This window comes from Erythranthe guttata, chromosome 11 (assembly GCF_056151865.1).
Source record: "Erythranthe guttata isolate IM_541 chromosome 11, IM_541, whole genome shotgun sequence".
Taxonomy (NCBI): domain Eukaryota; kingdom Viridiplantae; phylum Streptophyta; class Magnoliopsida; order Lamiales; family Phrymaceae; genus Erythranthe; species Erythranthe guttata.
In genome coordinates, this window is record NC_142543.1 from 3,619,563 (window position 1) to 3,635,658 (window position 16,096).

At 35.0% G+C, this 16,096-nt stretch overlaps 2 protein-coding genes across 4 annotated transcripts; both read left to right on the forward strand.

The window, feature by feature from the left end:
* Window positions 1-1,376: 1,376 nt before the first annotated feature.
* LOC105965459 (RNA-binding (RRM/RBD/RNP motifs) family protein) lies at window positions 1,377-5,578 on the forward strand. Of its 3 annotated transcripts, none has more exons than XR_001173453.2 (3): window positions 1,377-1,604; window positions 2,278-4,367; window positions 4,989-5,578. XR_001173453.2 is itself a non-coding variant. In XM_012990002.2 (2 exons), the coding sequence occupies exon 2, from the start codon at window positions 2,316-2,318 to the stop codon at window positions 4,233-4,235; it is 1,920 nt and encodes a 639-aa protein (XP_012845456.1). In that variant the 5' UTR covers window positions 1,387-1,604; window positions 2,278-2,315; the 3' UTR covers window positions 4,236-4,506. The 3 variants fall into 3 exon arrangements, 1 of the variants encoding a protein (XP_012845456.1); XR_016034198.1 differs by having other exon boundaries at window positions 1,455-1,940; XM_012990002.2 differs by lacking the exon at window positions 4,989-5,578 and having other exon boundaries at window positions 1,387-1,604; window positions 2,278-4,506.
* Window positions 5,579-9,211: 3,633 nt separating this feature from the next.
* On the forward strand, window positions 9,212-14,634 carry LOC105965495 (T-complex protein 1 subunit epsilon). Its single transcript, XM_012990047.2, has 9 exons — window positions 9,212-9,703; window positions 11,053-11,371; window positions 12,106-12,454; window positions 12,747-12,879; window positions 12,983-13,035; window positions 13,174-13,276; window positions 13,788-13,954; window positions 14,041-14,154; window positions 14,244-14,634. Exons 1-9 carry the CDS (start codon window positions 9,505-9,507, stop codon window positions 14,412-14,414), a joined length of 1,608 nt encoding a protein of 535 aa, XP_012845501.1. The 5' UTR covers window positions 9,212-9,504; the 3' UTR covers window positions 14,415-14,634.
* The last annotated feature ends 1,462 nt before the right edge of the window (window positions 14,635-16,096 follow it).

A 16,096-nucleotide genomic window follows, 5' to 3' on the forward strand; every position in this document is an offset into this window, starting at 1 on the left:
GAGGCTAATTTTTGTTTAATCAATAGTAGAATAATGGATGTTCGTTTGATGAAATTGCGTTTGTGTTATTTATAGAAATATAGTTGGTTTCGTTAATGTTGTAGTTGATTTTATTAATCAACTAGATTTTATAGTTGTTTTTGATATTTTATAGTTGATTTTAATTTTTTTATAACTAATTCTGTTAATTTATATTTTTCATTTTTGTGATCATGCTATTGTAAAATGATGGCTATGTTTGGTAAGCTTTTGGGCTTACATTTCCATTTTATTCTGGAGAAAGATGTTTTGAGAGAAGAATTTGGAAATAAAATAAAGTTTGTTTGTGTTTTGAGAGGAGACAATTTGTACTGTAGCAAGTCAAATCATGTCTGAAAGGTGTTGGGAAAATGTATTTTGGAAGAAAAATTTGAAAAATAAAGTGATTTTAGTTTGTATTTTAGTGAAGACAATTTTCACTGTAGCGGTCAAATCATGTTTGTTAGAGAGAGAAATATTTGAATTGTTTTTGGGAAAAGTTTTTTAAAATATTGTAGAAAGATAATTTTCATTTTGAAAAAAATGTGAAAAGAATTCGAATAGCTTACCAAACATAGCCGATGTTTTTTTGTAGTTGTCTTGTGAACATGCTATTTATAAGTAATTATTTTAAAAAATATAATAATTGTTTTCAATAATTTTGTAGTTAATTATGGAAACAATACGAAATGTGAATAGTCACACACAATAGTCCACAAATTAGAAAATAAGAAAATTGAATTTGACATTTGGACGAGTAGTGATGTGTTATTTTTTCACATAGAATTATAAAATGTTCTTAACTTCATCTTTATATTCTTGTGTTATATTTTTTGGTGGACCTTCAATTATTTTATGCATATACATATATTTAGGCATAATATTACATTTACATTATAATTTATGAAGTGCATATTAAAAAGAAAACTTTTCAATTGTTTTCGGTAATTACCACGGTGAGCATAAATTTCATACCAAAATTTCAGTACGAACTGATATAGTTTTAACGAAAGAATACAATAGATTTGGGGTTGACAATTGATATACAATCTTGATTTTTACAGTAAAGATTTTTAAGGTTCAAATCGTGTTAATCTTTGATGAATCTTTGTTTACACCAAAATTCAATTTATAAAACTCCCAAAAAATGAAAAAAAAAAAGAAAAAATAACCAACCACCATTATTTTATCCAACATAATTATCGAGTGACTATTATTTGCTCTAAAAAATATTTTTGTTTACATGGTCTATTATTTATACATAATAATACATATTTTGAATTATTATTCACAATAAAATAATAATATAATAATTAATAATTAATAAGAAGTTGGAAACAAACAAAAGAAAGGGAAATATACATCATCAGATAAACCCCGATCCCACATCGAAATCAATCTCGGTAAAAATCTAAAACCCAAAAAAAAAAAAAATCAAAAAGGAAAAACGAAAACCTAGGGCAGATAAAATACCCAATAGCAATTCAGCCGGAGAAGAACGTCGATCAATTCTGCTGCCCTAATTGTTAACCCTAGCCGCCTGAAATCCGTCGCCGCCGATCGCAGCCCAGCCGATCGAACTCCAGGCACAATTTCGCCTATTACGTCTTTTATAGAAGTGATTCAATTTTCCGGGAAAGGAGAAATTAATGCTGTTATTACATATATATGAATGAGAATCTGTTCAAAACTTTAGTTGCCACTTGGGTTATTGTTTCTTCATCTTTTTGAATTATTATTATTATTTTTTTTATGGCGTAGGTTTGCTTTATTTATTTGTTTCGTTGTTGTCTGTTTTTAACTATTGTTGATTTATTCTTTTTTTGGGGTTTATTTATGTATGGTTGCTTTTACTTCATTATCGTTTTTTGTAGAGTTGTGATGTGGGTCTAGGACATTCGTCCAATTTTGGTGATTCTATGGTATGATATGGGTTCATCGAAACGCCGTCTCTTTTTTCTTCGGGTGCAAGTTTTTGATGTTTTGATTTGATGCAAATCTTGTGAGAGATGGATATTTATTGGTGAAAAAAAATCTGAATGTTGTGTTTCGTTTGCCTCGCATTATCTTCTTTAGATCTGTATAGGAATTAATAGTTTTCTATCTTTGATGAGTTAATTACAACCGATACGCTATTTAACGACTTAACTTTTAGGAACTAGCAATAAATTTCAGATTGCCGACTAGTGGGTAGATATTCTTTTTATGTTTATTGATGTAATGGATTTGTTATTGATTGCTTGTTGTTGCTAAAATCAGGGGGAGAAGCGTATCTTTGTGAGGGATAACGTGCTCTAATGGATCCAGTAACCGACGAGCAATTAGATTATGGAGATGAGGAATATGGAGGAAACCAGAAGATGCAATATCATCACGGTGGAGCGATACCTGCGCTTGCTGAGGATGAAATGATTGGTGATGACGATGAATATGATGACCTGTACAATGATGTTAATGTTGGGGAGGGTTTCATGCAAATGCAGCGGTCTGAGGCACCACCGCCTTCTGCTGTTGGAAATAATAGTTTCTCGATTTCCAAAAACACTGCTCCCGGAACTAGAGCTGAAGCAATAGCCTCGCAAGAGGTGAACAATGGCAGAGTTGGTAACGAGGGGAGTTATGCACCTAATGGCGTTCAACTCTCTGATCAGAAGAATAACTTGACGGCTGTCGGTGGACCTGCGCAACCTGTGGATGCTTCTCAAAGGGTGAGGCTCCCTGAAGTTGCAAATAGTTCTCAAGCAGCGCATTTGGGATATCAAGGATCAGAAATAATGCTTCATAAGACTGCTACAGATCGGATGAACAATTCAGAAAATATAGTCGGTGAACCTGCATCCTTGGTGTATCCTAACACGGGCAGCTCGAAAGGTGTTCCACAGGCTCCATCCAATCTGATGAACTCAAATGCAAATGTCAATGTCAATGTAAACCGTTCGATGGATGATGAATACCTGATACGGCCATCCGGAGGAGAAAACGGAAATCCTATGATCTATGTAGGAGAGTTGCACTGGTGGACAACGGATGCTGAGGTTGAGAGTGTGCTCATACAGTATGGGAGAGTCAAGGAGATTAAGTTTTTCGATGAAAGGGCTAGTGGCAAGTCCAAAGGTTATTGCCAGGTTGAGTTTTACGATCCCGCTGCTGCCACCGCTTGCAAGGACGGTATGCAGGGTCACATCTTCAATGGACGAGCTTGTGTAGTGACGTATGCCAATCCACAAACCTCGAAGCAAATGGGCGCCTCTTACAACAAGAACCAAGGCCAGTCTCAGTCGCAGCTGCAAGGAAGGAATCCAATGAATGACGGAGCAGGAAGAGGTAACGGAACGAATTATCCTAGTGGAGATGCAGGGAGGAATTTCGGACGAGGCGGCGGCTGGGGAAGAGGAAATCAAGCCCCTAACAGGGGTCCAGGGGCTGGACCTATCAGAGGAAGAGGGGGTATGGGAAACAAGAATATGATTGGGAATGCACCCGGTGCTGGCGGTGGAGGAGCTTATGGACAAGGCCTTAATGGCCCTGGTTTTGGTGGGCCCCCTGGTATGATGCATCCTCAGGGCATGATGGGTCCTGGTTTTGACCTAGCATTTATGGGTCGGGGAGGTGGTTACGGAGGCTTTTCGGGTCCTCCTTTCCAAGGTATGCTTCCTCCGTTTCAAGGTGTTAATTCAATGGGGCTTCCCGGAGTGGCTCCTCATGTCAATCCAGCTTTTTTCGGTCGAGGAATGAATCCCAATGGAATGGGTATGATGGGGAATCCGGGGATGGTTGGCCCCCATTCTGGAATGTGGAATGACCCGAACATGGGTGGGTGGGGAGGGGAAGAACATGGTCGAGAGTCTAGCTATGGTGGTGAAGATAATGCATCTGAGTATGGATATGGTGAGGGAAGTCATGACAAAAGTGTGAGGTCTAGTGCTGCTCCCCGAGAAAAGGAGAGGACTTCTGAGCGTGAGTACCCTGAGAGGAAGCATCGTGAGGAGAGAGAAAATGATGGAGAGAGAAACGATAGGGACTCCAAGTACAGGGAAGAGAAGGATCGTTATCGAGAGCATCGCCATAAAGAACGTGAATCAGGCTATGATGATGACTGGGACAGGGGACAGTCTTCAAGATCTCGGAGTAGATCAGGCGCAGTGCAGGAAGAAGATCACAGGTCTCGATCTAGGGATGCGGATTACGGGAAGCGCAGACGCATGCCGTCTGAGTGATTATATTAAGAACAGCTCGTGCAGGGGAATGAATCATTTTGAACTGTCGGATCTGGATAATTTCAAGGATTGCAGCTCTTTCTTTTTTTATATGTTGGCACCGCATGCTGTGCTGTCTCGGACTTCGAGGAAGTAAGTGTCTTTTACTAGAGGTTGCTGGGAAGAACACTTTTTGCTTTGCTTTGCTTCTAAGTTGAACTTAATTTGATGCTACACTAAATATTATTGTGCTATAAATTTTCTGAACTTAAACGTAGTGTAATATTGTGGATTTGCTTGATACGGTGAGGCTTGTCCTTACTGGCTTGTTATGTTTATTTTTTTCGGTCTTGACACACTATTTGACCTATGAATTCTTAACACTTATACTGATACATCGTCTCATTGTGCTCGTGTCATCCTCGAAGAAAATCTACTTGCAAAAATAGGGTGCTTTCTTAACTGCGAGGAGTCATTCTTAATACACGTATGTCATATTGTAGATTTTACGTGCATGTTAATTAAAGAATCAGGTAGGTATATCACTTATTTGCCCGTTCATGTGTGCGTGCTGTCAAGTATGTAGTTATTTAAGTAAAGTTTGAGTTGCTATAGGTTTGTTCCGTGAATTGTGTGTACTAATCTGTGATTATAACGGTTTTTCGTCCTATTTCTCCGTGGTGTGTGTGCTTATTATTATAATATTCATATGGCTTCTCACTGGTCATCTATTGTTATTGACAACGGGATTTTTTCTTCGACTATCGTACTCAGGAGCAGAGAAACCATTAATTGGTGCGCTCTTCGGTATGCTTAGTACTATGAATGCAAAGAAGCCTTAATTCATATATGCAATTGCTTACCAAATTCTCTGAAGAATATTTTTGAGCAAAAACATGGATGATGCCCCATCATATTCCCAATACTTGAAGAGAATACTTTCGTGAGCTGTGTTTAGTGTGTATGTATATATATTCCATGTAATAGGGCTTCACACATGTAATAGGTTTTTTTTTAATTTATTTCCCATGTGCACGCACACCTTCATCTCATGTAAGAAGTAACGTGCGAGTCTTGAGACCACTGTTTTGGTCGTTTTTTGTGATGATTTGGTTCCGAAATCGGAACTCGGTAAAGCTTTAGGAGTCGTGCTTACCGGTGTAAATGTAATTCCTGTAAGGTTAAACTGCTGTGTGGTATGGTCTGTAGATTGAATTCCGTGTAGTGGGGTTTCGCACATGTAATAGATTTTTATTTTCACATGTGCACACCTTCATTTCATGTAAAACGTAATGTACGAGTCTTGAGACCACTGTTTTGGTCGTTTTAATTGTGGGGTTTTGGTTCCGATTTGGGACTTGTAATCTTTAGGGGTCGTGCTTTTTTCCTGTTGTAATGTAATTCCGGTAAGCTTAAATTGCTTTATGATATGGTTGTAGAATAGAGCGAAGGAGTCTCGTTTAATTTTTGTAAATTGATGCTCTCGTTGTAATCGTTAGTTCTCTGAAGAAGTTGTTAGTTGTAAATTCTCCATCGTGCATCGTGTTGTAGCTTGGTTTTGTGAATTTTTTTTGGTCTGGTGCCCTTGGAACAAGTTGTTAGCAGATTGTAACGTACCAATTTTCGAGTTGTAAGTTGTATGTTGTAAAATATCAGGTTAGCCTTGCCGTTTTCTTGATAGAATCTCGATCGATTATTCTGCATTTGTTGTTGTTAGATATATTGAGCTGCGCGCGTTTTGAGTTGCGAGTTAGGTATCTGATATGAATTCTCGACTTGTGTGCTTAGTAATGCTTGTTTGAGATACTTTGTGTTTACGCTTCGTTTTTCTACAACTAGGTATATTTTTTCAGGTATTCTAAGTGTTCTTCAAAATTAGTATACATCTAGTAGATATGCACAATAATTCGTGTGTGCTGCAGTTGTGTACATTCACTGTTTAGTTACACACGTACATACATCGATAAATGGTTTGTTTTATGCTGCGTCATACACGTGTATGCGTCATACACGTGTATAGATTTATACATATTGTAAATACGTCGGAGCCCATTGTTTGCAAATCTTACATGCGACATTTTTGCTTGATTCTTATTTACCGACCATTTGGAGCCAATATTCCGAAAAAATAGTTCCGAGCATTAATGCTGTCGTAAATAGCAGTCTCACTACAATGTACGGAGATTTTACACAAATAATTATATAACCGAAATATAGAAACACAACATGAGATACAACATCGACGAAAATATACAAACTACAATTTTTTTTTATAAATACCACATTTGTGAATGTTGAAAATAGCAAAATATATTAAATTTTTAATTAAGTAAAATATGTGATATAATAATACTAGAAAAAAAATTAAGTAAAATATGTGATATAATAATACTAGAAAAAAAAAAAAAAAATCGGACTTTTTTTTTTTTTGGAAATTAAAACCGTATTGTAAATAGGTAATTCCAAATTTCTACATATATCTCCAATTTCAATAAAAAAAAATATTCGGAAAAATAAAAAATCGGAATAAGAAAAAGTGTTCGGAAATTGTATAACTTTGGATCGGAATAGCGGGAAATCGAAATTTTGTCGGCATCACCTTACGTTTAGGGGACTCATAGTGAAGGTCTTGGTGCGGAAGAACATGCTTTTGTTTGGAAGCTGGATAGATCTAATATTAATTTTAACGAAATTTAAATAGGAAATCAATTTTAGATCATTTGGAGGGTGTTTGGCTAAAATTATAAGATGTTAAAATGAGCTTATAAGATGTTTAAGAACTTATAAGATCTTCCAAAGTGTTTGGTAAATTAAAAAAAAAAGATCTTAATTTTTTAAAAAATAAGCTGTTGGAGAGCAAATAAGATCTTTTTAAAAAAATACCTATACCCCACCTTTTTATTTAAGATCTTATTATGAATAAACATATGAAATATGCTTGTTATCCAAACATTCTAAAAGTTAATCCTAAAAATAAGATGCAACAGCCAGTGGCGTATCTAGTGTGGTCCAAGGGTGTGCAGCTGCACACCTAGGGATGGCAAAAAAACCCGAACCGTTAGCTATCCGCGGGCATCCGCTCCGTTTAAAACCCGTTACCGAAACCATTAGGGTTTGGTAATGGTTTTGGTAAAAGAAAAGAAAACCGTCATGGTTTTGGTATTGTTCTGGTTTTACCTTTGCGGTCATGGGTACCCGACCATTTAATATATATATATATATATATATATATATATATATATATATATATATATATATATATATATATATATATATTATTTCAACAATATGAATAAAGAAATGGCAAAATTTTAAATATAGTATTAAATAATTTAGGGAGGGTATATTTGTATAATTTACTTTTTTTTCTTTTCCGTTTTTCTTCCTCTTTTCTGAGAGTTACTTAAACGTTATCGGATCTAAAGTTATTTTTTATTACCGTAATTTAAATGGTAAATGGGTACCCGTGGATACCCGGATATTCGTGGTAATGGTTGTGGTATTTTCATCAACTTTTTAAAAGGGTTTGGTACGGTCATGGTTTGAGCTATATTAAATGGTAATGGTTCTGGTATTGCATTTTTTCGAGGGTACCCGCTCCGCTGCCATCCCTATGCACACCCTTGATTTTAAAAAAAAAAAAATTCCTATATATGTGCCTTTATATAACTGTAAATCTGTAACTTGAACATGTTAAGCTGTAGCTGAGTTGGTAGAGTTCTTCCTTCAATTCCAAGGAGGTCCGGAGTTCGAGACCTTCTTGTGACAGTATTCTCTATTTAGTTGTTTTTTGATTTCTAATTTTTTTTATTTCTAATTTTTCTGTATATTACTCTATTTAGTTGTTTTTTTATTTCTGAGTTTTCTGTATATATTCCTTTTTAAATTCTAATTTTTCTGTATATTATTTAAAATTTAACTTTAAAAATTGGTTTGTAGTTTGTTGGTAGAAATTTTTTACCCGTGCAAGATTTAATTTCCATTACATACAATATTTCAATTGTTTTCAATTTTTTTGAGTATGCATGAGGGTATTTTTTCATATTTCAAAAAATCAAAATCTCCTAATAAAACGTATTTTTTGCTATTTGCAACTCTAATTTATTTATAATTCCTTTAATATTTTATATTATCTAAATTATTCCAAAATTTTGAATGTTATATATTTGTTTTTTTATTTCTGAGTTTTCTGTATATATTCCTTTTTAAATTCTAATTTTTTTGTATATTATTTAAAATTTAACTTTAAAAATTGGTTTGTAGTTTGTTGGTATAAATTTTTTACCCGTGCAAGATTTAATTTCCATTACATACAATATTTCAATTGTTTTCAATTTTTTTAAGTATGCATGAGGGTATTTTTTCATATTTCAAAAAATCAAAATCTCCTAATAAAACGTATTTTTTGCTATTTGCAACTCTAATTTATTTATAATTCCTTTAATATTTTATATTATCTAAATTATTCCAAAATTTTGAATGTTATATATATATATATATATATATATATATATATATATATATATATATATATATATATATATATATATATATAAATTATTTCAATTGTTTTCTAAATTTACGTCTGTGAGTATTTTTTTATATTTTGAAAACTCAGAATATGCTAATGAAATACACATTTTGTCACTTGCAACTTTAATATGTTTACCACTCATTTAATATTTTCACCAATTTTATGTCTAAATATTTCATAAATTAGCTCAAAATTTGTAAAATAATCCCTTTAAATTTGAAAATATTACATATTTTTATTATTTAATGTGTATAGTATTAAAAAAAATAGGGGGCGCTGCCCCCGAACCCCCGTAAACTTTTACCCAACCATTATATTTTTTATTATATTTAATTCCGAACACCCTTGGCAAAAATTCTGGATTCGCCACTGGCAACAACTTATCAGGTCTTAAAACAACTTATCAGACGTAAGTGCTTATCAGCTGTTTAAAATAAACTTAGCCAAACACCCTTTTAATTGTGGGTTGGAAAATTCAAATAATAGCAAAAAAACTATAAATTAAATTAAATCAAATAATATTAAAAAAAAAAAAAACCATACATTCGAATTGTAGAAAACTTGATACATTTAACAGGAGAGAATCATTGGCAGAGGGTTTTACTAAACCACGTTTGAGTAGTACAGTATTACGGTACTCCCACTCTCACTAGGGCAACTTCTCCGCCCTCGAACCCACTCTCAGGCACTCTCTCACTTACATTTCCCAGTCGGATCCAGTTGAGGATCCGATTAACCCGACCCGTATTCGGCCCGATGGCGTTGGCTTTCGATGAATATGGCCGGCCGTTCATCATACTGAGGGAGCAGGACCAGAAAACCAGATTGCGGGGCCTCGATGCGCAGAAGGAGAACATTGCCGCCGGTAAAGCGGTGGCTCGGATCCTCCGGACCTCGCTCGGACCCAAAGGCATGGATAAGATGCTTCAGAGCCCCGACGGCGACGTCACCATCAGTAAGCTCTGCGTTTTTTTACCTGATCGTGCTCATTTTTTTGATGCGCATTGTTTCAATTGTTGAAGTTTTGTGATTTTTTGTTTTGTCTGGTTTTGAGTTGAGTAGGGCTTTGTAGGCTAGGGTTTTGGACCGTTTCGATTCAGTCATTTTGGTGTGGTTTGCATTGTCTGGATTGAAGATTTGATACAGGGAGATATCTGCTTCTAGATTTTTGTTGTTGTAGAGTTGATGGTGAATTTGTGTGAACCCGAAGTAGGAGGTGTCTCTTTTATGTCTTCCCCAAGTAGAATGTGTAAAGATGAAAAGTATTTGGGCAAGGGATGGACTTGTATGTATCTTTTCGCCAAGTAGATTGTGTAAAGATGAATTTTTTTATTTAGTTGCCTCTGGCGTCATCTTATGTTCTGTTAGCTAAAGAATTCTAAAGAGGATTAATTGAATTTTTAGTGGTTAAGAGGTTAGTTGTGGAAGCCTAAATCTAGGTTAAAGTTGCCCGTTAGAAGTGGTTGACGAAATTCTTGTGAGAGCTGTTAAAAATTGTAATTAAACATCTCCATAGTATCACGTATCAACAAAGAAGTGAGAGTTGGTTTTCTGGGTGTGTTAAAGAAAAAAAATGCGTGTTTAGTTTGGCTTTATCTGTTGTCTTAACTAGCTCCCCTGATGTAGTAAAGTGGACATCCTGTTTATTTTCTTATGTTACCTTGGATGCATAACATGTGGATATGGTTTGAACTTATTTCTGTCCTAAAAGTACTTAACGCTTTTGTAGTTCTGTATAAATACTATGTTTAAGCATCTCCATTGTAGTAACTATGAAACTACTATACCTGACCTGGTATTTTGGGGTGTTGCAGATAATTGATGTGCTTGTTCTCTGATTCTGTTATTTAATCAAGATTACCTGCTTCTTGTTGTTTTTATAAAACAAGATTTGATGAGCATTCTAATTTTTAATACTGCAGTGTCTTTTTATTATATTCTCTTGTATGCATAAACTGTGTTTGAATTTGTTGATCTTTCAGAAATTGTATATAATTTTTATATTAATGAATCAGTTTGAAAGTCTTGCCCATTGTTGTTTAAAACTTGATAAAGTTGATTTTTAAGATTTTTTAATCTAACTGTCTATATGACTGAATCAATTGAAATGCTTAATTGTCAAGGGAATGGTTGTTTTCTTTTCCATTATTCAACTAGAATATTGTGATCGTTCGTAACTTTTCTTTATTGTAGAAACTAAACTCAGTTTTGAAATTGTAGAATATTACTAGTTTGAAAGTGCTTATTGAAGTAACTAATAAAGACTTTGTTAGATAAAACTTATATATTTTTGTTATGCTGCAGCAAATGATGGTGCAACGATCTTGGAGCTGATGGATGTTGACAATCAGATTGGTAAACTCATGGTTGAACTTTCACGGAGTCAAGATTATGAAATTGGTGATGGAACAACTGGAGTTGTTGTCATGGCTGGTTCACTTCTAGAACAAGCAGAAAAGCTATTAGAACGTGGAATTCACCCTATTCGAATTGCAGAAGGATATGAGATGGCTTCCAGGATAGCTTTTGAGCATTTGGAGCGTATATCACATAAGTTTGAGTTTACTGAAGCAGACATGGAACCTCTGATTCAGCCTTGTATGACTACTTTATCATCCAAGATGTAAGTATTGTTTCTTGTGCTACGTTGTGGACATGCTATTGTTACATCAAGCCATTATGTTTTTATCCCCTGTTTTGGCATATTATAGTAGCCAAACACCAACTAACTCTTATTTCTAGACAACTTTTTGCCTTCTACATTCTGTTTATTGCACTGCCAGTTGTGGATCATAAAGTGTATTTCAAAGTCTTTTGCAGATTTGTTGTAGCGTGTGTTTGAATGGCTCTTTTAGTCCAGCAATCATGGCTTCTATTTGAGTTATAACGGTCCTAAGGGATCTAGGCAAAAAAATATTGGGTGGTAGACTATGTCTATCCTTTTATCTTTCTCATATTCAAACAATTGAGATGAAGGTAATTTCATATTTGTGTATTTTGTAGTCTTTATGTAATTGTGCTTTATTGTATGCAAATCGTGCAGAATGCTGCTGTCAAATTTCCATGAATTATCAAGCTTACCATTCATTCTGTTTTCTACTCCTCGTTCTCATTTCAAACGTGAAGTGAGACATGTATTTGAACATTTTGTTTGTCCTCTGCTGACTTGTTATCTGTTCCCTCTTTCGTTCCATGTAGGTTGTGCGTTGTGCATGATTTTTTTTGGGTGCTTCTAAATTTCTACTAGTTTTATGAAATTTAGAACAAGTGCCTTCATAAGTTGCCCTTTTGCCTCTGGTATCGGCAACTATCTCTTACTTCCCCGCATGTTTTGAACTTGTTGTGTACTCTTTGCAGTGTGAATAGGTGCAAGCGTGCTATGGCTGAGATTGCAGTTAAAGCGGTCCTTGCTGTTGCAGATTTAGAGAGAAAGGATGTTAATCTTGACCTAATTAAAGTAGAGGGAAAAGTAGGAGGAAAGTTGGAGGATACTGAACTAATTTATGGTATTGTGGTTGACAAAGATATGAGTCACCCACAGATGCCAAAGCAAATCGAGGATGCCAAAATTGCCATTTTGACTTGTCCCTTTGAGCCTCCGAAGCCAAAGACTAAACATAAGGTTGACATTGATACAGTGGAAAAATTCCAAACATTACGTGAACAAGAGAGGAAATACTTTGATGATATGGTACAAAAATGCAAGGTAATCTTCTTTGTTTATTAATGTGTTGGAATTGAGGCGACATAAAGGAGCTCATTTAGGATAAAGATATATGGTGGTCATCAGTTTGGATATACCTGATCGTTTCTTTATGCATTTCCCATTTCAATCAGCTTTTGGAAGAGCTTGAATTTGATTGTTGATGAATTTTGCACACATATATACTTAACCATGTTTCCATTCTTGATGGGTTGATAGTTGATACATTTATAGTGCTTCTCTTTTCGAAAATTTAAAGACCTTGATGTAGCTCACAAGCCTCACTCTATTGCAGGATGTTGGGGCTACCTTGGTTATCTGCCAATGGGGTTTCGATGATGAGGCGAACCACTTATTAATGCATAGAGAGTTACCTGCTGTTCGATGGGTTGGAGGCGTGGAGCTAGAACTGATAGCCATAGCTACAGGTTTGTGTAAATCCTGCAGTTTATTGATTTGTGTTTTGTTACTTCAGTTACTATTTTCCACTTTTATTTTTGTTGACACGTGCCTGTTGAAATCTGGTGTTAGGAGGGAGAATCGTGCCAAGGTTTCAAGAGTTGACGACTGATAAACTAGGCAAGGTAAATTGTCGCACCGATGAATTATCAGCTTATGTAGCAATGCTGGTTTATATTTATTCCGCATTTGTGCCTTTGATGATTTTGTGTGTTCTTATGCAATCTATTAGCATTCATCTAACAATTTCTTTTGCATACTAGGCTGGAATAGTACGAGAAAAAGCATTTGGAACCACTAAAGATCGGATGATATATATTGAGCACTGTGCAAATTCAAGGGCTGTGACTATATTTATACGGGGCGGTTGGTCAATTTTGTCCTCTTCCTTTTTTTTTTTTTTTTTTTTCTTTGGGTTTTTGTACCATCTCCAATATTAATTAATTTCATGCCTTTTTTTTTTTTTTTAATAAAGCTTCTCATTGCTAATTGGTCTTAGCTTTATATTGTATGAATTGTGATTTATGCCATTATTTTCCATCAGAAGTTTAAACAGTTTGAAACTTGTGCGCCTTCAGTCTTCTCCCCTCCAGTTTCAAATACCTACTTTGATAATTTTGTACAACTCAAATCTTAGGATCGTCGACTGTGAAATTGGATTCTAGTGCTATAAGCTTTGTAAAGAAAACCACGTGATTTTCAATTTGAAGCTTTGTGAGGGATCTTCCCATGTATCTTAAATATAAAAAATTCTGTTTTTGTACTTTCTATTTTTACATTCTCTCACGCTTTTTGCATTTCTCGATAAATTTTTTGCACATAATGGGTCGGTTTTCATTCATAATTTCAAGACTAATATTGTTTTGGATGCTTTTAGGGAACAAGATGATGATAGAGGAAACCAAGCGCAGCATACATGATGCTTTATGCGTTGCTAGGAATCTTATTCGCAACAATTCCATAGTATACGGTGGTGGCTCTGCTGAAATTTCTTGCTCAATCGCTGTCGAAGCAGCTGCAGATAAACACCCAGGAGTTGAGCAGGTGAGAAGCCAATATTGCCCTTTTTTATAATCTATTTGTTCGACTTTTCTTGAGCTAATAATATATTTACATGTTTGTCTTGGCAGTATGCAATTAGGGCATTTGCAGATGCATTAGATGCTATTCCAATGGCTCTGGCAGAAAATAGTGGTCTCCAGCCGATCGAAACTTTATCTGCCGTTAAAGCTCAACAAATTAAGGTAATCTCAACCCCTATTTTTTTGGATAGCTCGTGAAAATAACATGTGGTGATTTGTCTGAAAAGCAATTTATATGATTTTTCTCTCAGGAAAATAACTCGTGCTGCGGCATAGACTGCAACGACGTCGGCACAAATGACATGCGTGAGCAGAATGTTTTCGAGACTTTGATAGGAAAACAGCAGCAGATTCTGCTAGCAACGCAAGTTGTGAAGATGATTCTAAAAATCGACGACGTCATCTCACCCTCTGATTATTGAGTTTTTTTGTTTTGTTTTCGATAATCAGACGCTTGATTGAAACAATTTTTGCTGTCTAGAATTGTGCCGACTATCTATATCATTTTCTTTTGCTGAAATGGTAGACTCTTAATATTTTTGAGCTTATGTGGTGCTACTCCCTACTAAGTTTATTTGTAATGGCTTCATTGATTGTGTGTTTGATAGATTTTGATAGCATTATTTTTCATTCTGGTAACAACTCTCTCTCTCTCTCTCTCAAACAAACACACATGTACAGTATGGCCTCGTTTGGTTGGCAAGATAAGATTAGCCAAGATAAGATTAAATAATCTAATGAGACCCAATTATTTTATTGGAGCTTGAAAGGTGCAACAAAAAAAACTCAATAAAAGCCAAGATAAGCCAAGATAAGGCAAGATAAGCCATGATTATATAATTTTGGCGGGTCGACCCGGCAAGTTATTGAGGATACCAAACATCAAATTAAGTCCAACTATTTAGTTAATCTTAGCTTATCTTGGCAACCAAACGGGGCCTATTTGTATTAAAGTGTCGGCTGGCTATATTAGTTAGCAAGAGTTGATAGATTTGCTGCCACTTGTTTTATTTTCATGTGCCGCTGCCCTTTTCCTTTTAACATTGTACAGTTCCATCCACTCCTGCCTCCTCTTCAATCCCAAATGAATCAAAAATTAAAGGCAACAATTATATTAGATTTCCTTTTTCTTTTTTATTTTTTTATTATTAGGGTAAATTAAAATCACACCCCTGAGGTATGCTTAAATAACTTTAATGTCCATGTGGTATCGATAATTACACTCACCCCCTGAAACGTAGTTAAAACCTCTTATGGGATAATTACATTATTCCGATAGGGTTCTACCGGACTATTACTTTTGGCTAGTGGTGGAGATAACATAGAGTTATGGGAGGATATGTGGTGACATGGCTCCCCCAACATTTCTTAAATCACTCATAACTCTTTGTTGTCTCCACCACTTCCTGAAACTAATAGTCCGTTAGAACTCTATTGTAATAACGTATCCAATGCATTATCCCATTAGAGTTTATAACTACGTTTCAGGGGGTGAGTGTAATTATCGATACCACAGGGACCTTAAAGTTATTTAAGCATACCTCAGGAGTGTGGGTGTAATTAACCCTTATTATTATTGTTTTATTTCACTTGACCTAGCGACCGTTGGTAAAAATATTTGAACTTGAGTCAATTGATACAAGCTCACTTGCTCCAACTGCTAGGACATTTCGTAAAACGGACATGGTGGTATTATTGCATATAACGTAGTATGCCGACACATTGGTCATAGACACTCAAAAGGCACACAAGAACAAGATGGGGAGTGGCAGTGTTGATATGCTATTTACGGCCAAGTGTTGAATTGACTGAGTTTCATTGGGCTGTACTGTAATAAATATGAAGAACAAATGGTTGGTGAACAAAATTAATTCAATTGCTTCTTTCTTCATCTGCAGACACTAGCTTTTAATACCACCATGTTACTTCTTCTTCTCTTTCCTTCTTTCGTTTACAAGGTAAAGATGCCTTGGCATATATACATATATATATATATACATATATATATATATACATATATATATATATACATATATATATATATACATATATATATATACATATATATATATATATATATATATATATATATATATATATATAT